Genomic DNA, 19,613 nt, shown 5'->3' with positions numbered 1-19,613 from the left:
GTCACAGTGATGTTCTCACCTCTCTCTAAGCAGGCCAGCTGTTCACACCTCTGTACCTCACTGTTCCTTTTGTCTGCAATGTCTTCTGCCTGGCCACTTCCTTTCCACAACCTCCCTGAAGCTCTTCTGACCCTATAAACTGTTGGTAAATCATTCTGTGCCCCAGGTCCCTGCAGACTATGTACATTCTTCTCTTATTGCTGTTAGCGCCTTGTGTTTTGTCTTTCCAGCTGTCTCCCTGTCTCTGGAGACTTAGTCATGTACAGAGCTCTCAGCCATGGCAACAGGGTCACTGAGTGAGAAAACAAAATTATGAATGAGGAAGGGAGACAAGTAGATGGAACTAAAAAACAAAGGAGGTGAGTGAAGAGAAGAAATGGTCAGTCAATTAGTATGTGAACGAGTGAGTTATATATATGGTCCCTTTGTGTTTGGTTCGCTCCATTAAGTTCTGAGCTCCATAGCAGGAAGGGAATTTATTCTCTGACCACATTGCCACAAAGTTCCAGCCATAATTTCCTTTTTTTTTTTTTAAAGATTTTTTTTAAGTTATTTATTTGACAGAGAGAGATCACAAGTAGGCAGAGAGTCAGGCAGAGAGAGAGGGGGAAGCAGGCTCCCCGCTGAGCAGAGAGCCTGATGCGGGACTCGATCCCAGGACCCTGAGATCATGACCTGAGCCGAAGGCAGCGGCTTAACCCACTGAGCCACCCAGGCGCCCCCATAATTTCCTTCTTAACAGGAGTTAACAATAAGTGAATTCCCCCAACCCCCCACCCCTGGAATGTTCGGGAGCTGGGAGGGGCTGGGGACCTATACTGGATTACAATCCTGACATCAGGGCTTAACCTTCACTCAATTCTCCCTGTTCTCATGCACACCTGTGTTTCTGAAAGTCAGTTGTAAGACATTTGGGAGACTGGAAAAATAAGGATGGTGGATGCCCCTCAGGGCCAAGACACAAAAGGCTATTTCACCCAACTAATGATAAGGTGTCAGGATTGTTTCACATTAAAATTTTAAGCTTGAGGTACTGAAACTACTATCCCCGGAACCCAGCTTCCTCCAAACCACATAAAGGAGGCCTCCTCTGGCTCCAGCAGACACATATGTGGCATAAGAAAGGACTCAGCCATGGTGCTGTCTCAGCTTCCTGCATCAACTTTGTATAGTCTCAGAAGCCATTGCACTTCTGAGCTTCATGTCCTGTTCTGCAGGGTAGGAATATTCCTATTCACCTCAGAGGTGTGTCTTGAGCATCAAATAAAACATGGGAGTAGAGATTCTAGCACAGTACTAGGCGGATAAGCAGGTGTGCAATAGAGAGTAACTAGAGTTCTCACAACTGATCCTTGAAAGTCTTTCCCCTAATGAATCAGGTCCACGCAGACTTCTAGGGTTCTTCCCCCACCCTTTTTTTAAAAAAAACTTTTTAAAAAAGATTAATATATAATGTATTATTTGCTTCAGGAGTACAGGTCTGTGAATCATCAGTCTTACACAATTCATAACACTCACCATAGCACATACCCTCCCCAATGTCCATAACCCAGCCACCCTATGCCTTCCCCTTCACCCCCTAGCAACCCTCAGTTTGTTTCATGAGATTAAGAGTTTCTTATGGTTTGTCTCCCTCCCCCGTCCCATCTTGTTTTATTTTTTCCTTCCCTACCCCCAACACCCCCCCACCCTGCTTCTCAAATTCCTCATATCAGAGAGATCATATGATAATTATCTTCTCTGATTGACTTATTTCACTTAGCAAAATACCCTCTAGTTCTATCCACGTCTTTGCAAATGGCAGGATTTCATTTTTCTTGATGGCTGCATAGTATTCCTATATATATATATTCCTATATATATATATTTATATATATATATATATATTCCTATATATATATATACCACATCTTCTTTATTCATTCATCTTTGATGGACATCTAGGCTCTTTCCATAGTTTGGCTATTGTGGACATTGCTGCTACAGATGTTCGGGTGCATGTGCCCCTTCATATTACTACATCTGAATGCTATAGTGTCGAATGTTGCATAGCGAATGCTGGGTCCTACGGTAGCTCTATTTTCAACCTTTTGAGGAACCTGCATACAGTCTTTTGGTACCAGTTGAGACATGATTTATGACCCAGGATGTGATCTATTCTGGAGAATGTTCCATGTGCAGTAGAGAAGAATGTGTATTCTGTTGCTTTGGGATGGAATATTCTAAATATATCTGTGATGTCTATCTGGTCCAGTGTGTCACTTAAAGCCTTTATTTCCTTGTTGATCTTTTGCTTAGAAGATCTGTCCATTTCAGTGAGGGGGGGTGTTAAAGTCCTCTACTATTATTATATTATTGTCGATGTGTTTCTTTGATTTTGATTTTGTAATTAATTGGTTTATATAATTGGCTGCTTCCATGTTAGGGGCATAGATATTTAAAATTGTTAGATCTTGGGGCGCCTGGGTGGCTCAGTGGGTTAAGCCACTGCCTTCGGCTCAGGTCATGATCTCAGGGTCCTGGGATCGAGTCCCACATCGGGCTCTCTGCTCAGCGGGGAGCCTGCTTCCCTCTCTCTCTCTCTCTCTCTGCCAGCCTCTCTGCTTACCTGTGATCTCTCTGTCAAATAAAAAAAAAATTGTTAAATCTTCTTTTTGGACAGACCCTTTAAATATGATACAGTGTCCTTCCTCATCTCTTATTATAGTCTTTGGCTTAAAATCTAATTGATCTGATATAAGGATTGCCACCCCAGCTTTCTTCTGATGTCCATTAGTGTGGTAAATTATTTTCCTTCCCCTCACTTTAAATCTGGAGGTGTCTCTGGGTCTAAAATGAGTTTCGTGCAGACAGCATATCAATGTGTCTTGTTTTTTGATCCATTCTGATACCCTATATCTTTTGATTGGAGCATTTAGCCCATTTACATTTAGGGTAACTACTGAAAGATATTTAGTGCCATTGTATTGCCTGTAAAGTGACTCTTCCTGTATATTGTCTTGGTTCCTTTCTCATCTGTTACTTTTAGGCTCTCTCTTTGTTCAGAGGACCCCTTTCAATATTTCCTGTAGGGCTGGTTTGGTGTTTGCAAATTCTTTTAGTTTTTGTTTTTCCTGGAAGCTTTTTATCGCTCCTTCTATTTTCAAGTGACAGCCTAGCTGGATATAGTATTCTTGGCTGCATATTTTTCTCATTTAGTGCTCTGAATATATCATGCCAGTCCCTTCTGGCCCTTCTGTGGATAGGATTGCTGCCAATCTAATTTTTCTACTGTTGTATGTTACAGACCTCTTGTCCTGAGCTGCTTTTAGGATTTTCTCTTTGTCACTGAGAATTGTTAAGTTTTACTATTAGATGACGGGGTGTGGACCTATTCTTATTGATTTTGAAGGGGGTTCCCTGTACCTCCTGGATTTTGATGCTTCTTCCCTTCGCTGAATTAGGGGAATTCTCTGCTATAATTTGCTCCAATATACTTTCTGCCTCCCTCTCTCTTTCTTCATCTGGGATCCCAAGTATTCTAATATTGTTTCATCTTATGTTACCACTTATCTCTCAAATTCTCCCCTTGTGGTCCAGTAGTTGTCTCTCTTTCGCTCAGCTTCTTTATTCTCCTTCATTTGGTCTTCTAGATCACTATTTCTCTCTTCTGCTTCCTTTATTCTAGCAGTAAGAGTCTCCATTTTTTATTGCACATCATTAATAGCATTTTTATTTCAACTTGGTTAGATTTTAGTTGTTTTATTTCTCCAGAAAGGGATTTTCTAGTATCTTCCATGCTGGACTCTAGTCCAGACATATTACTAATGTCCATATTGATTAGGTCCCTAGCTGCCAGTACTGCCTCTTATTCTTTTTTTTTTGAGGTGAGGTGAGTTTTTCTGCCTTGTCATTTTATCCAGATAAGAATAGATGAATGAGAGAACAAGATACTGAAAGTGTAGCAACAGCCCCAGAAAAACATGCACTAACAAAATCAGAAGAGACCCAAAACTGGGGAGGAGAAGAAAGGGGGGTGGATATATATATATGAATGACTGGTGAATAGAACAAAGCACACTCTTGATTTTTGGTGTATTTTTGGTCCGCTAGAAGAAACTGCCTCCAAAATTTTTAAAGAAAGAAAGAAAGAAAAAAAATATATATATACAAAAAAACAAGGGTAAACATGATGAAGGGATGAAATATGACTATAAAGTTGAAAATTTAAAAAGATTCTAAAAAAGGAATTGATAAGAAGTTGGTTGAAAAAGGGAAAAAAAAAAGAGCAAAGAATGTGATCAGGCTGGAGACTAGAAAAAAGCTGTGCACTAGATTTAGGGTATATTTTGATGTTAGAAGAAACTGTATCCCAAAATTTTAAAGAAAGAAAAACCTATATGTGTACAAAAAATAAGATTAAATACAATCAAGGGATAGAATATGACTATAACAATGAAAATTTTAAAAAGATTTTTAAAAAAGGTAATGATTAAATGTTCAAAAACATTAAAATAAGAAAGAGGAAAATTTTAAAAAATAGAATAAGAAAAAAATAAAATTTAAAAAATTTAACTTTGAAAGACTAAAGAATCTTGGGAAAAAAGCCATCAATTCTATGTGCTATATTCCTGTAGCTCTGAAGTTTTGCAGTTCTCATTGATCGGTGAACTTGGTCTTGGTTGTTCAAGAACGAGGATGTTCTTGCTGATCTTCTGGGAAAGGAGCCTGTTGCCTGTGATTTTCAAATGCCTTTGCACAAGGCGGATTGCACTGCCCTTGCCAGGGCGGCAGGTTAAATAATGTGCTCTGGTTCACTCTCAGAGCTTTTGTTCCTTGGATGCTTTCTGTACAGCTTTGGAGGATGGGAATGAAGATGGCGGCCTCCCAATCTCCGGCCCAGAGGAGCTGAGAGCTTGGGGCCCCACTCCTCAGTGCACCCTCAGAGAAAAGCAGTCAATCCCTCCTGTCTCCCTGGTCTCCTGCCATGCTCTGAGCTCACTCAGCCTGTGACCAAGCATTTCTATCTCTGGCGCACTGCCCTGTTTGAGTCTCTAGACTCCGCAGATTCCTGCACTGCACTCCCGTGCTGCTTCTCCTGGAGGAGGAAGGTGAGTCTCTCCAGATCTGCCACTTGTGGGGTTCCTGCTCCAAGAGCAGTGGCCTGACTGTGCCTCAGATCATGGTTTAAGGTAACCCCGACCTGAAAGCCCCCTCCTCGGCTCCATCTCTGCAGCCAGCTTCCCCACTCTGTTACCTGGGGATTCTGCCACACTCATGCACCCTGGGTCTTTGTGTGACCCCGTGGGTCCTGAGATCACACTGTCCCTGTGAGGTCTCCACCCCCTGCTTAGTCTCTGGAGTGACGTCCCTCAGTGGAGCAGACTTCTAAAAGTTCTGATTTTGCACTCCACTGCTCTACCGCTTGCTGGGAGCTGGCCTCTCCCCCTAGGTCTATCTTCCTGTATATCTCCTCAGATTCGCTTCTCCACACACCCTACCTTCCAGAAGGTGGTTGCTTTTCTTTTTTTTTTTTTTAAAGATTTTATTTATTTGACAGAGAGAGATGACAAGTAGGCAGAGAGGCAGGCAGAGAGAGAGAGGAGGAAGCAGACTCCCTGCTGAGCAGAGAGCCCGACGCGGGACTCGATCCCAGGACCCTGAGATCATGACCTGAGCCGAAGGCAGCGGTTTAACCCACTGAGCCACCCAGGCGCCCCGGTGGTTGCTTTTCTGTTCCTAGAATTGCTGCTCTTCTTCTCTTCGATCTCCTGTTGGTTTGTAGGTGTTCAGAATGGTTTGATGACTATCAGGCTGAACTCCTGGGAGCGGATGATATTTAGGTCTCCTACTCCTCCACCATCTTGCTCCTCCCCCACACAACCACCCCCAACCTGCCTCTTTTTTAAAGTAGGCTCTGCCCCCAGCATGGAGCCCAACATGGGGCTGGAACTTATGACCCTGTGATCAAGAACTGAGCTGAGATCAAGAGTCAGACACTTGTATAGTGCCCAAACCTAGGAGTACCCTTCATATATAGACTGTAAGGGAGTGGGCCCCCAATGAGTTGCATAATGAAGGGGCTCTGTCTGCAAGGGAAATAGACTAAGTTGGAATCTTGGCTCAACCACTTATCAATTGTTTGACCAAGCAAGGAATGTAATCACCTGAGTCAGTTTCCTCATCTGTGAATGGGATGTTATTAGTATCTACCACATGCGGTAGCTGAGATTTGTTAAACTGAGGAGTTTAGAATGGCACCTGGTACAGAGCTAACACTTACTAAGCACTTAATTTCATTAATTCATTAATCAAATTCATTAATGAAATTAGGTGTAGGTGTTTTTTCTGAGAAAGTATGAGTTACTGGAGAACTGCAATGACTAGGTTCTGCACCTAGTGGGAGGCAGGGCCTCTGCTGTCCTCTCTCACAACTCCACTCCAGCCTTCTTTTGGCCAAAGTCCACTTTCATCTGTCAGCCTTTTTTTAGTTGACAAATGATGAAACTCCAAAGGGAACCAGATTAAGCCAAAAGCAGCACTTGTGGGCTGATATAACTGGAAAGTCCAGTGGAGGATATGAGGCTCCAGCTACATCATGAGGACTTTGCCTCCTTTTCCGTCTCCTGGCTCGGCTCTTCTGAGTTGGCTTTGTTCTGAGGCAGGTTCTTCCACATGGCAAGAGAGTGGGTCAGCAGGTAGTCTAATTATGATTACATTCTCAGGCTTTTGATCCAAAAGAAAAACCCTCCTCTGTCAGCATCACTATAGTAAGCTTATGGAAGGCCTCTGATTGACCCAGCCTAAGTCACATACATGTCCACTTTTTGGACCAATTATCATGGCTAAAAAATAGGGTACTGTGACTGGGCAAGCTGGGGTCATGTATCCATCCTAGTATGACAGCCCCATTAAGAGCTACATGGAATGGGGAAGGGGCAGTTCTCTTAACACAAGTGCTGCACATTTAAGAATGTTGGCTGTACTTGTCATCTTTATGGCTCGGTTCACAGGTCACTTCCTCAGGGAACCTTCTCTTCCCTTCTCCCGTGTGGACTTCAACCTTCCCACAGTAAATTGCAGATTATTTTCCGACTCCCTGACTAGTATGGGAACAACTTGAGGTAGGGACAAGAGTACATTTGCTCATCTGTATCGCCTAGGCCTAGTTTCTTGCTCGGGTTGAGGAAGGGCTATCACTGGTGGCCTATCCAGCATCCACTTCCCCTTCCTACTCAGATTTTTGTTAGGTTCCCCCATTTCTCCCCACTGCCTTGGGCTTGGTGGAGCAGACTCTACTCGCACCAGTTAAATGACAGTAGAGGCATCCATTGCTTCAGTGACTGGTTCAGGAATGGACATGCAGGCCTTAGTGTGGGCCAGGTGAGACATAATGGTATTTGGGAAAGGCATTGTGCTCTTGTGGGTGGGCCAGGAATGCCAGCTGGCTCCTTCCTGCTCTCTCCTGTGCTAGACATCAATTTGGCCTCTGTCCGCTGCTACTGGCTGCACAGCTGGAGGAAAACCCATTTTAGGCAAAAGCTGATACGGTAGCTTTCTGTGTCAGGCCTGACACAGTACAGAGGTAGCTGGACCCTTGATGGTCGTGTTGAGTTGCTGGCTTGGCCAACCCTGGAGGCCACCCTGCCCCAGGACCACCAAGACCCCCATCAACACATTTCCTTGTTATGAATCCACAAGTATCCTCAGGGAGTTCTTCCTGAATGAATGACATGGGTGAATGGCCAAAGGCTGAGAGCCCCCAAGCATACCCTCCTTTGCCACCCACACCAGTTCTTCTCTACCCCACAATAACAGACATTCAAAGATTCTGGATACTTTTTAAAAAATCACAGCAGTCACTTTACTTTCAGGTTTGCACTTTACAAAACCACAAGAGAGAAGTCCTTGAGGGAGAGAGGTGTGGGAGTGGGGAATAGTAAAGAGGGGGAAGCACAGACTAGGCCCCAGGCCAGCCCAACAGAGCCTCCCATATCCTGGCTCTACAGAGCTAGGCCAAAAGAACTCAGGGAAAGGCCACAGTCCTCTAGAGACTGTCACAATTTGACATTTTCAGGCAGCCACAGGCCTATGGTTGGGGTAGCCCAAAGAAGGAAGTGGGCTTCCCACCCCTCCTTCCTCCAGGCCAGAGGAAGGCAGCTTGAGGCAGGAGTGAGGGCTATCCATCCAGCAGCTTTAGGATGCTTTCACGCTCCTTCAGAGTCTTCCAGGCCTGGTCCTTCTCCTTCTTGGTGGGGGTCCGCTTCTTCTGCCGGGCAGCCATGATCTTCCGGAAGGCATCCATGACCTCATTGTCTGCCATGCGGACCCGCTGCCTCAGCTCTTGCCGGCTAACCTCCTCCTTTGCCAGCCTGTGGGGACCAGCCAGCCAGGTGCCCTGGGAAGCCCACCTCCACAGTGGGGCCCCCCTCCCTCTTCCAGACTGAACCTACACACCACCCCAGGCTGGCACTCCTGTGGATGTTTCATACCAAAAAGCAAAGTTACTGAACCACATTTGTATGGTACTATACACTAGGTACAATCTCAAGCTCTTCAAACATGTCAGCAGAATTAAGCCTCATAACAGCGATGTTACCAGTGATGAAATGGAAGTCAAAAAGAGTAAAAAAACACCCCAAAATCCCACAACTAGTGAGTTAGAAGACCTGAATTAATGCAGGTTGGCTCCAATCTTCTTTAAAAGGTGTTCTAGTGTCAGCAGACCTCCTTATTTCTGTATCCAAATTCCAAAGCAACCTAAGGGTCTAGGCAGCCTGAGGTCTACATGAAGAGCACAGAGGCAGAACCAACCCCTATAAATGGAATCTGACCTATAAATTCCACTGTTGGTGGAGCTGGAAGGTGGTTCAGAGATCTGACCTAGTCCAACCTGTTAATTTTCCAGAAGGGAAAGCTGCTGCTCAGGGCAGGAGATACCTTACTTAAGGCCCGGCAGCTGGTCCACAGCAGGACTGAAGGCTGGATTCTGGTCTCCTGACAACCCAAGCTAGTTCGTTCACTGTCCACTACCTCTATATCTGCATATCCTTGCTTTTCCCTATCACTCTCTCCCCTCTACCCAACTCACTCAGTGCCTCTTTCATCTTTTATTTTCCTCTTTTTGTTCTTGCATGAAATGGAACTAGAAAGAGGCTGAGCCTTTAGCCTTGGGCTCAAGTTGCACCTCGGCTCTTTACTGGCTATATGACCTTCAGGAGAGCACTCACTTCACTGGCCCTTTACTTCCTCATCTAGGAAACAGGAAAAATACCAACTATCCCCTGGGATGTAGTCCAGATTAAACAGCATAGTGTATACAAAGCCCCTGGTACACTGTAGGCACTCAATGTACCCTCATCCTTAAGCACCCCCTTAGCAGCTTGTCAGCAGTTTCCTCACCTTTTAATGGTGCACAAATCACCCACCTATAGACCACAAGCCTTTTGCTCTGCCTCTCTTGCTAGCCCCCAGTACAATGTGTAAGAGATAGGCAGAGCTGGCCAAATGAATGAGTACACCCAGCCCTGTTGGGGCTCTGTGAGGGGAAGACACACCTGTCAGTGAGGCTGCTTCCCTACTTTTCCCCAAAGATGACAACAACATAATCTCCCTCCAGATGTCACCTATACTTTTGTCATGACCAACTCAGGGCAAGATGGTTGGGAGTCAATATAAAAGGAAAGATCTTGTGACCAGTTCCTTAAAGAACTGATACTAAAATGCTGGGCAATTTCCAGTGAAGGGCCAGTAATAACCACAGATGTCCAAACTGTTAACAGTTGATAAATCCAGTTAGGTAGTATATTGGTGTTTATCATACTACTCTTTCAGACACTCCATGTTTATAAAATTTGTCGTAAAAACATATTGGAAAATGAAAGTAAGTATGAACATTTTAAAAAATAAATCACACAACAATGTGAATATAGTTAATACCACTGAACTGTACACTTAAAAATGACTCAAAGAATTAATTTTATCTGTTTTTTTGACCGTAATTCCAAATAAGTCAATAAATCAATCATAGGTGCCTAAACCCTAGAGTCTGTGGTGCCTGGCAATGATTAATTTTTCCAAGGCTCTCCAGCTGATTTAGAGGCCCTACAGGGTTTGGGAACACTGTTATAAAGCCCCCAGAAGGCAACCAGCAGTGGCCTAGGCCTCCTCAGCCACTCCCTGACCCACATCACCTGTCCACACTCACCTCAGCAGGTCGTGCTTCTTGGTGCGGTTGTGGGCACTGAGCGCCTTCAGCTCGGCCTGCCGTTTGCGCAGCTCTGCGAGGACCTCATCCTCCGAGTCCTCTGCAGGGCGGTCCTCCGACTCCAGCAGGCCCTGGGCAATCAGCTCCTCCTTGATGCGGCTCTCCAGGGACTTGGTATGTGGCACACTACAGAGTAAGGGAGTCCTTAGCTCAAGGGCCAGCTTAGAGGCTAGTGAACACATTCTTTTCTCTTTGGGCACCCCCTATCTATCTAGGTATAAAAATTCAAAGAAAAGGGGCGCCTGGGTGGCTCAGAGGGTTAAAGCCTCTGCCTTCGGCTCGGGTCATGATCCCAGGGTCCTGGGATCGAGCCCCGCATCGGGCTCTCTGCTCAGCGGGAAGCCTGCTTCCTCCTCTCTCTCTCTCTGCCTGCCTCTCTGCCTACTTGTGATATCTGTCTGTCAAATAAATAAATAAAATATTAAAAAAATACAAAGAAAATGTTAAAAGCTAAACTCCTTGACATGGGTCTTGGCAATGGCTTTTTGGCTTTGACACCTAAAGCACAAGCAACAAAATAAAACCTAAACAAGCGGGACAACATCAAAAAATTACTTCTGGGGGCACCTGGGTGGCTCAGTGGGTTAACGCCTCTGCCTTCAGCTCAGGTCATGATTCCAGGGTCCTGGGATCGAGCCCCACATCAGGCTCTCTGCTCAGCAGGGAGCCTGTTTCCTCCTCTCTCTCTGCCTGCCTCTCTGCCTACTTGTGATCTCTGTCTGTCAAATAAATAAATAAAATCTTTAAAAAAAAATTACTTCTGCATAGCAAAAGAAATCATCAACAAAGTGAAAAGATAACTTATGGAATGGGAAAAGTATCTGCAAATGATTTATCTGATGAGAAGTTAATATCCATCATACATAAAGAACTCATATAACTCAAAAGCAATAAACCCACCCAATTAAAAAAAAGGGCAAAGTTCCTGAATAGACATTTCTCCAAAGAAGATATATAAAAGGCCAACAGGAACATGAAAAGATGCTCAACATCCCTAGTTATTACAGAAATGCAAATTAAAGCCACGACGAATTATCACCTCTGGCCTGTTAGAATGGCTATCATCACAAAGACGAGATAACAAATGTTGGCGAGGATCTGGAGAAAAGGGAACCCTCTTGCACTGTTGGTGGGAACATAAGTTAGTGCAGCCACTGTGGAACACAGTGTGGAGGATCCTCAAGGAATTAAAAACAGCTACCATACGATCCAGCTACTCCAATTCTGGGAATATGCACAAAGAAAATGTAAATACTAACTTGAGAACACATCTGTATCCCCATGTTCACAGCAGCATTATTTACAATAGTCAAGATATAGAAGCAACCTTGGTGTCCATCGATGGATGAAGGAATAAAGAATTTGTGGTATAGGGGCGCCTAGGTGGCTCAGTGGGTTAAGCCTCTGCCTTCGGCTCAGGTCATGATCCCAGGGTCCTGGGATCGAGCCCCACGTCAGGCTCTCTGCTCAGCAGGGAGCTTGCTTCCTTCTCTCTCCCTGCCTGCCTCTCTTGCCTACTTGTAATCTCTGTCTGTCAAATAAATAAATAAAATCTTAAAAAAAAATTGTGGTATATATACAATGGATTATTATTCAGCCTTAAAAAACCAAGGAAATCCTACCATTTGTGACAACATGGATGGACTCTGAATGCATTATGCTAAATGACATAAGTCAGAGAGAGAAAAACAAATAACACATAATCTCACTTATATGTGGAATCTAAAAAACCCACAAATTCATAGAAAAAGAGATCAGACTTTCCATTACCAGAGTCAAGGACGAGGAGGGGGGCGGAGAACTGGAGGAAGGTGATCAAAAGGTAGACTTCCACTTACAAGATAAGTCCCAGAATGTTCTATACAACACAATGACCTTAGCTAACACTACTGTATGACACAAAGTATAAATCCTAAGAGTTTTCACCACAAAGAGAAATATTTTTCCTTTTTTTTTAATTGTATCTATGTGAGAAGATGGATGTTAGCTGAACCTATTGAGGTAATCATTTCACAACATATGCAAATCAGACCACATACATGTTTTGTACACATACACCTTAAACTCATACAGGAATATATGTCAATTATTGCTCAATATGCTGGGAAATATAGAGACAGACACATCTGGTCTTATTTCAAACACAAGCCAACACATATCCACTGTCAAAAAATATAGAAAAACCTGTAATGCCAACAACTCGGAGAGAACCACAATTATTTTCTGTTACTACTAAAAATATTACTGTTACTTTGCTGTTAGTGACATTACACATACAAAAACATAAATATTTTATATTACTTATATGCTATACACATTACATGTTATTTCCAATCTTTTATTACACATTATTTTGTTTTTTCCCCTACATGCACAAATTTAAATATATACTGAGTAAAAACAGGATCGTTTGTATTGTGCTCAACTGATATTTTCTCCATTTAACACTCTACTGTTTCCATCTTTTCATGTCAATTAACTAGGTTTCCCTAAGATGATTAATAGTTACAAGTTATTTCATCATGTGGAATTACAACTGTTTAGCCAACCAATCCTCTTCAGTTGCCCATTTAGATCATTTACAGTAAGAACAGTGCTATGATGAACAACCTTATACTTGAGTCTGTGCATGTAGAAATGCTGGGTGAGCATGCATGGTTGAAACTTTCACTGGGCTTCACCAAAATGCCCTCAATCTCTCTTTTAATGAAGACCTCCCATGCTGGGATGGAAAGAAGTCAACAGAGGCAGGGGCCAGATAGTAGGATAGGAACAGAGTTGTCACTTACCTGAAGGGCTTGTTCTGGTTGCGGGGAGAGGTGCTTGCCCCATCGGCCCCTGATTCTTTCCCAGACATGTCAGGAATAGGAGAGTCCTCCATAGGGGAAATAATATTTTCCTAGAAAACCACAGGAATGGGATGGAAGGAGTAAGAGCCATAGTATTTCCATTTTCTTCTCCTTTCTGACCTTCAGTCAGAATCTTCAGTCTTCACAGACCAGAAATACTCTTTTATTATTCCCATCCCTCTGGGAAGCCTTCCCAAACTGATTCCAGAAAACTCTGATCATTTTAGAAATCCTTTTTTGTACTGATACCAAAAGAAGGGAGCACAGAAGAGCAATGATAATCTCAACAATAGTAAAAAGAAGAGCTAAGCGTTTGCATTGTACCAGGCACTGTGCTAAGCATGTTGTGGCAAGGGCAGCTGGCTGTCCAAAAGCCATTCTCACCTTTCTGTAGCTGGCTTTATGGCTGCCCAGCTATTCTATAATTCCCAGCTTCCCTTGTAGTTAGATGTGGTCATGTGACAAATTCTCTCCAGTGAAAAGTGATCAGAAGAGATAAGAGCCACAGGCAGTCACAGCCCATAAACCTTCCTTCACACATTTTCCCTTGCTCTTTCTCTGTGGGCTTGGAGTAGCAATCATACCCAGAATGACCCTGTGCAGAGTACATGTTTAGGGTGGCAAAGTCACCACAGCTGGGGGTCCTTGTTCGGTGGTGTGAGGCTGAGATCTCCCCTCACTCCCACCTCAGCCAACTCGGAATATGAGTCCCCAGATTATTACATGAGAGAAAAACACAACTGTATTTGAGTCAGGGAGAAAACTAAGACTCAGGGAAGTGAAGAGATGTGCCTAAGGCAAGATAGTAGGTATTAAAAAAAGGGACTCTGTACGTAGGGTTTGTGTCCTGCTTCTATTTATTAGCTATACAACCTCAAGCAAACGGTTCTCTTTTCTGAGCTTCAATTTTCTAGTATGCAACACGGGGCTAACCACTGCCCTTGCCTCCAACAAGAGGATGTGTGGAAAGCCCTTGCACAGAGCTCAGCCCTTAGCTAATACTCAACAAAATTAACTGTGGTGTAGTGGCCACTTTGGGGGGAGGTTAGAATCTGGGAGGGGCATGAGAGGCTTTAAGACACTGGCAACACTTTGTTTTGTGATCATAAGGCCAAATATACAAGTGTGCTCAGATGTGAAAATTTATCAATCTATACATTTAAGATCTGTATAACTTTCTAAATGTATGACATCTCTCAACACAAAATAAAACATCAGAACAGAAAGTAAGCATATTTCCTGTTGAGTTAGGGTGCTCACCTCCACCAGGGCCTGTAGGAGGCGCTGCGTCAGAGCACCAAAGGGGCACCCATCTTCCGGCTGCTCATGCTGGGCCTCAGACTTTTTCAGCAGGGCATCCACATCTAAAGTGGGCAGAGAAATGGTAGACAGGTGGGCTGAGAGCTGGGAACTCAAGTCCTGGCCTGTGGTGGGCAAGGAGACAAGGGCCTACCTTACCTTTAGTGTCCAGTTCAGTCAGTGGCCCCATGAGACCTTTCTTCTTGTCAGCCACGGCTGCTGCCCGGGCCCCATCCTTCTGTTCCTCCAGCAGGTCCTCTTGTGCCCATCGCTGGGAGTAGTGCTTCCCCAAGGGTGGGATCTGTGGGGAGATGCCACCCGGCCCAAAGAGGGTAAACACTGGCAAGCCATGCCTGGGGTGAGTGGGGGCTCTTTGTGCACTTGGACACTGTGAATAGGCTCATCATTCACTCCTTCACTTATGGGTCTCCCAAGTACCTACCCCAGGGCTAAGGCCCATGCCGTGCATAGGTAGGAAGAAATAAAGGAGATAAAAATCTCTATGCTCACAGTCTAGTAAGGGAGACAGGTACATAACCAACTAAGACACACATGGGAGCCAGTATGAAGCAATTTCCAAGATAGAGGTGCAGAAAGATGTATGTACCTGGACCATCTCAGGTCATAGGTGTGGTCCCTAGAGAGATCTAGGAGCCTTAGTGTCAGGAGAGAAAATTCTCATTTGTATTACCTGAATTTACTACTGCCTATATGGATTAACTCTTCAAATAATTTTTTTCCCAATAAATATTTTAAAAAATTCAAAGAACTGAAGTGTTAGAGGTAGGTCTAGGTGCTGTGTATATGAAAAAGAAACTTACTGTGGGGAGTGTGCAAAGGCATTCTGGTGGAGATAACAAGGCATCAGTGCTTTGAAGGACAAGTTAGCTTGCTAAGGAAAAAAGAGCATGTGCAGAGGCCCAGAGACCAGCAAAGAGTCTGCGTGGGCCTGGGGTGAGGGCAAGCTGCTTGGCAGGGCTGGTAAATGCAGCAGTGACAAGGGGGCATGGCTGAGGAAACTGGAGAGGGGCAGTAGGGCTGTGTCACCAAGGACCACGATGCTTGGACTTCATCTTGTGCAGGAGTCAGGGGAGGCCCAGGAACAGAGCTTTGTCACTTCCGATCACAACAGCGACCTAGAGGAGAGTGCTCCCTGACACTATTCTGTATTTTCTACAACTTCTTTAAAGGAATCGGTTTTATTTACATCATAAGTAAAGTTTTACATATTTAAAAAAAAAAGGAAAACAGGGCGCCTGGGTGGCTTAGTGGGTTAGGGCCTCTGCCTTTGGCTCAGGTCATGATCTCAGGGTCCTGGGATCGAGTCCTGCATTGGGCGCTCTGCTCAGCAGGGAGCCTGCTTCCCCCTCTCTCTCTCTGCCTGCCTCTCTGCCTACTTGTGATCTTTCTCTGTGTATCAAATAAATAAATAAAATCTTAAAAAAAAAAAAAGAAAACAAAAAGTCCGTCTGGAAGCAAGGAAGTATTAACAGAGCGTTTGGGTGAAATCTAATGAAGGCCAGAATCAAAGCAGAGGTGATGGAAATGTTGGGACAAAGGACAGTGTCATTGAAGTAGATGCCTTAGGATGTATGTGATCATTTGGATGAAGTAGAGAGGAGACAATGGAAGAAGAGAGCTGAGAATTAAAGCCTGTGTATCTGGATGGGTAGAGTAGGGGCAGAGTAGGGGAAGGAAGATGATACATGACTTTGGGATCTTTGTTTCAGAGGCACCTCTGAGCCCTCCTGTTCACCACCCTGTCTACCAAGGCCCAGAGTCTCTACCTTATAATGTTCAGCCTCATCTTCTGGGGGTTTCAGTAGTTCCTCTAGTGTGCGCACTTCCTCACTGGTGATATCAGCACAGTAAGGCTCTACAGAAGCCCAGAACCTGCAAAGAGAAGCAGATCCTGAATGGACACCTCCTATCCCACCATCCTCAGCTCCAGGCCCCTCCAGCCTCTACTGCCTAAATCCCAAGGCCCCTCTATACTCTCTGGCCCAGAACCTGTTGGGGGCATCATTCTTGGGGATCCGTGGCACGTCAATTGGGTCATCAGTGAATTCATATTCCTGGATCTTGGGCTGAAGGTTTTTGGATTTGGGCCGGCCAGGCCCAGGGCCTGGCCCATGTCCCGCCTTCCCTTCCAGTTTCTGTTTCTTCGGCTTTCCATGTTTTGGGGGAGCTCCAAGCTCATGGTCTCGACCCAGCTTCAGGAATCGTCGATCACCTTTCTTATCCTGCCAGTCAGTGAGGATCTGAAATTTATAGAGACTATCACTGAGGGGGAGAAGGGAAGTCAAAAGGACAAGTTTTTCTCCTAGTGAAGAATTAGGATCTAGACTTGAGAAGGCTCCAAAGTCTATTTATCCATTCCCTTTTTATTTAGTAAACTCTTACTCATCCTTCAAAACTCTGTTCCTTTTCTGTTCCTACCTCATAGGATTTTATTCATATACTTCTCATCATTCTATTTGTTTGTACTGATTCACCTCTGTATCACTCAACCCAGTCACACAGTATTTAGGTCAAACAAATGCTCATGCCCAGTGCATATTAATACTGGAATATGCTGCTGGTAACTTTTTGGTGAATGCAAACAAGCTTCCCAGCAAACCTTCACTTCAATGTCACCACAACTGGGAAGCCTTTTCCACATCAGTTACCCAGCTTCTCACATGCTAAAACAAAACTGAATATGCCACAGCCCTGTTCAAAAAGCTTCAGTGCACAGGGACCACAGGTTAACCATTCATCCTCTTAAAATGGTATCTTGGTCCTTTCTGGGTCTCTTACACTTTGTACCTCCATCGCAGGCCTAAATGTGTTGTTTGATCATCCCTGAATGAATAGTATACCTGTCTTTTCAACTAGACTATAAGCTACTGGAGATCATGAAATTCATCTTAACTATCCATTCCCCAGGATTTGGCATAGCATCTGACACACACTGCTCAGGGGATGTTTACATAGTGAACAGAAATAATCAAGAGTAGTACCTATAATTAATATCTGAAATACTTAGTGTTAGATATTGGGCTGAGGCTTTGCAAAAAAACAAAACAAAACAAAAAACCTCTCTTGTATCTCACAAAAGCTCAAAGGTAGCTCCTATTATTCATCCCAGTTTGTGTATAGGGAACTGGTGCTCAATGACAGGAGGCAACTTTACCAAAGTCACATAGATAGAAAACAGCAACACTAAGCAAGTACTTAGGCCAGGATTCAAATCCAGGTCTTCTCAATTCAGTTCCCTTATACTTCTAACCATAATACAGCATCACCTGGTATTTGTCTGACCTCCCCCACCCTTTAGTTGGCAAACACCCTGAAGGCCAGAAGTATCCTAATTACCGCTAACGCCTAGCACAGGACCCAGAACATAATGGGGGTTGGGGTCAATAAACGCTCAGTAAGTTGGAAATCTTGCCATTTATGAGGATCATGCACATTCTTATATATTCTATGTGTTACCCGAGCCCAGCTTGGGACTCTCCTTACCCCGCTAAGCTCCTGTACCCCAAGCCTCAGCAGGTGCAGCTAACTCAATGACCCATAACTCATCCCATAACTCATCAGAGTCCACCCCTGGTGATATCCTCTCTGTAGGGTATCACCTGGGTTTCAGCCTCGAGAACCCGCAGACGCCGGCTGGCAGAGGAAAGCAGAGTCTCAAGCTCCAGCTGCAGAGTGTCCAGCTCCTCGATACCGATGCCATCATCCTCAGAGCGGGCTAGCACGGCCGTGTAGCGTGGACAGACCTTCAGGTGGTCCACAGACTTGAAGTCATGGAACTGCAAGGGGCAGTCCTTCAGTTCACTCATGGCCCAGGATACGGGACCCTGTGGAACTGGAGAGGAGAGAGCCATTGATAGGAGATAAACTGGCACAACAAAAGTCCAAGAGCTCCCTTCATCCAGGAACAGAATCAAGGAGAAAGCCCAGCTTCAGTACCTTGTTGACAAGGTTGATGGCGCTGCCCCTACTCACAGAGCACTTACTGTACATCAAGCTAAGTACAGATATTTTACTGGCTTCTCACTGAATTCCTCACCCAACCCCGTAAGAGGAGACAATGGTGATCTACACTTTACAGACAAGGAAACTCAGACTCTGTAAAGGTGGGTACCTGCCCAAGGTTACTAAGATGCAATCTGAATCCAGGTAGTTGTGAGTCTGTGCCACTAATTTCTGTGATATGCTATGCCCTACCTTCCTGATGCTTTTCTATTCTACTCCTCCCGCGTTCTGCAAATCCCCTGAGCTCCAAACATCCCATTCTTACAATGTTAATGTTCTCCGTGCTTCCCTGCTTCTCCTTGTCTCACCCCCCCTCCCATCTTTATCCCACCTATTTGCCCCTGACAGTGGTTAAAAATGTGGGCTGGTAGGCTAGACATACCTGGGTTCAAGTCCAGCCTTTACCATTCTCTATGTAGCTCTGAACATACTATTTAACCTTCCTGAGTCTCGGTTTTTCCATCTACAAAATGGGGACAAAACAAATCTTGAGTCTGTTTCCCCATAAGAAGTCTGTATCTGTAAAATGGGGATCACAATAGTACCTACCTCCCTGGGATGTTCTGAGGATTAAGAGAGGATGCTCGTCAAGAGCCCAGTTCAGTGCCTGGCACAGAAGTGCGCCTGTGTAATGGCTGGCCCCTCCCGTGGGTCGCCCCAGTGACTTGCCTTCAGGGTCCCCGTTCTCTAGGGACCCCCTAACGCGGCCCCCACCCCCTCTACCTCCTCACTGCAGCCTCCCGCTGCCTCCTACGGCCCCCAGGCCACGGGAGGGGGCGGGGAGTTCCGGTTAGTGGGAGCAACCGCCCCGGAACTGGCTAGGGGCGGGCTCCCTGCAGAGGACGCGGGGGTGGGAGACGCGAGGGAGAGCCCAATATGGCTTGCGGGGAAGGTTGTACAGGCCGCGAGCGAGCCCACTGCAGGTGGGCGGGGGGGGAGGGGTATGCCTCAGGCTTACTCTGGGGAACAGCCCGAGGCTGGGGGCGGGGCTCGACAGCTGAGTTCTCAGCCCGGCGGTTAGTCCCGCTGAGCCCAAGGGGCTGCAAGTAGGAGGGGCCCAAAGAAAGGGTAGGGGCGCAGAACCGGAAGGAACGAAGGACTCCTCCGCCTCGCCTTGTCCTAATATGGTGCCCAACCTGAGGCCGGGCTGCACCATTGCTTGATTATGGGGAAAGACTATGACAAAGACAAGAAGG

The 19,613-nt window shown here is 45.2% G+C and overlaps 1 protein-coding gene across 3 annotated transcripts; it reads right to left on the bottom strand.

Annotated features, from left to right (window-relative positions):
• Positions 1-7,815: 7,815 nt before the first annotated feature.
• On the bottom strand, positions 7,816-19,541 carry TADA3 (transcriptional adaptor 3). 3 transcript variants are annotated; one of them, XM_044253047.1, is made up of 10 exons: positions 18,967-19,332; positions 18,800-18,880; positions 18,015-18,247; positions 16,405-16,655; positions 16,182-16,287; positions 14,554-14,695; positions 14,356-14,459; positions 13,036-13,145; positions 10,187-10,372; positions 7,816-8,351 (listed from the first exon to the last, which is right to left on the bottom strand). In XM_044253047.1, exons 3-10 carry the CDS (start codon positions 18,219-18,221, stop codon positions 8,159-8,161), a joined length of 1,299 nt encoding a protein of 432 aa, XP_044108982.1. In that variant the 5' UTR covers positions 18,222-18,247; positions 18,800-18,880; positions 18,967-19,332; the 3' UTR covers positions 7,816-8,158. The 3 variants fall into 3 exon arrangements, with proteins under 3 accessions (XP_044108982.1, XP_044108984.1, XP_044108983.1); XM_044253049.1 differs by lacking the exons at positions 18,800-18,880; positions 18,967-19,332 and adding an exon at positions 19,376-19,541; XM_044253048.1 differs by lacking the exon at positions 18,800-18,880.
• Positions 19,542-19,613: the final 72 nt, after the last annotated feature.

Source organism: Neovison vison, chromosome 6 (genome assembly GCF_020171115.1).
Source record: "Neovison vison isolate M4711 chromosome 6, ASM_NN_V1, whole genome shotgun sequence".
In the NCBI taxonomy this organism is placed as follows: domain Eukaryota; kingdom Metazoa; phylum Chordata; class Mammalia; order Carnivora; family Mustelidae; genus Neogale; species Neogale vison.
This window is presented reverse-complemented; position numbering and strand designations above follow the sequence as displayed.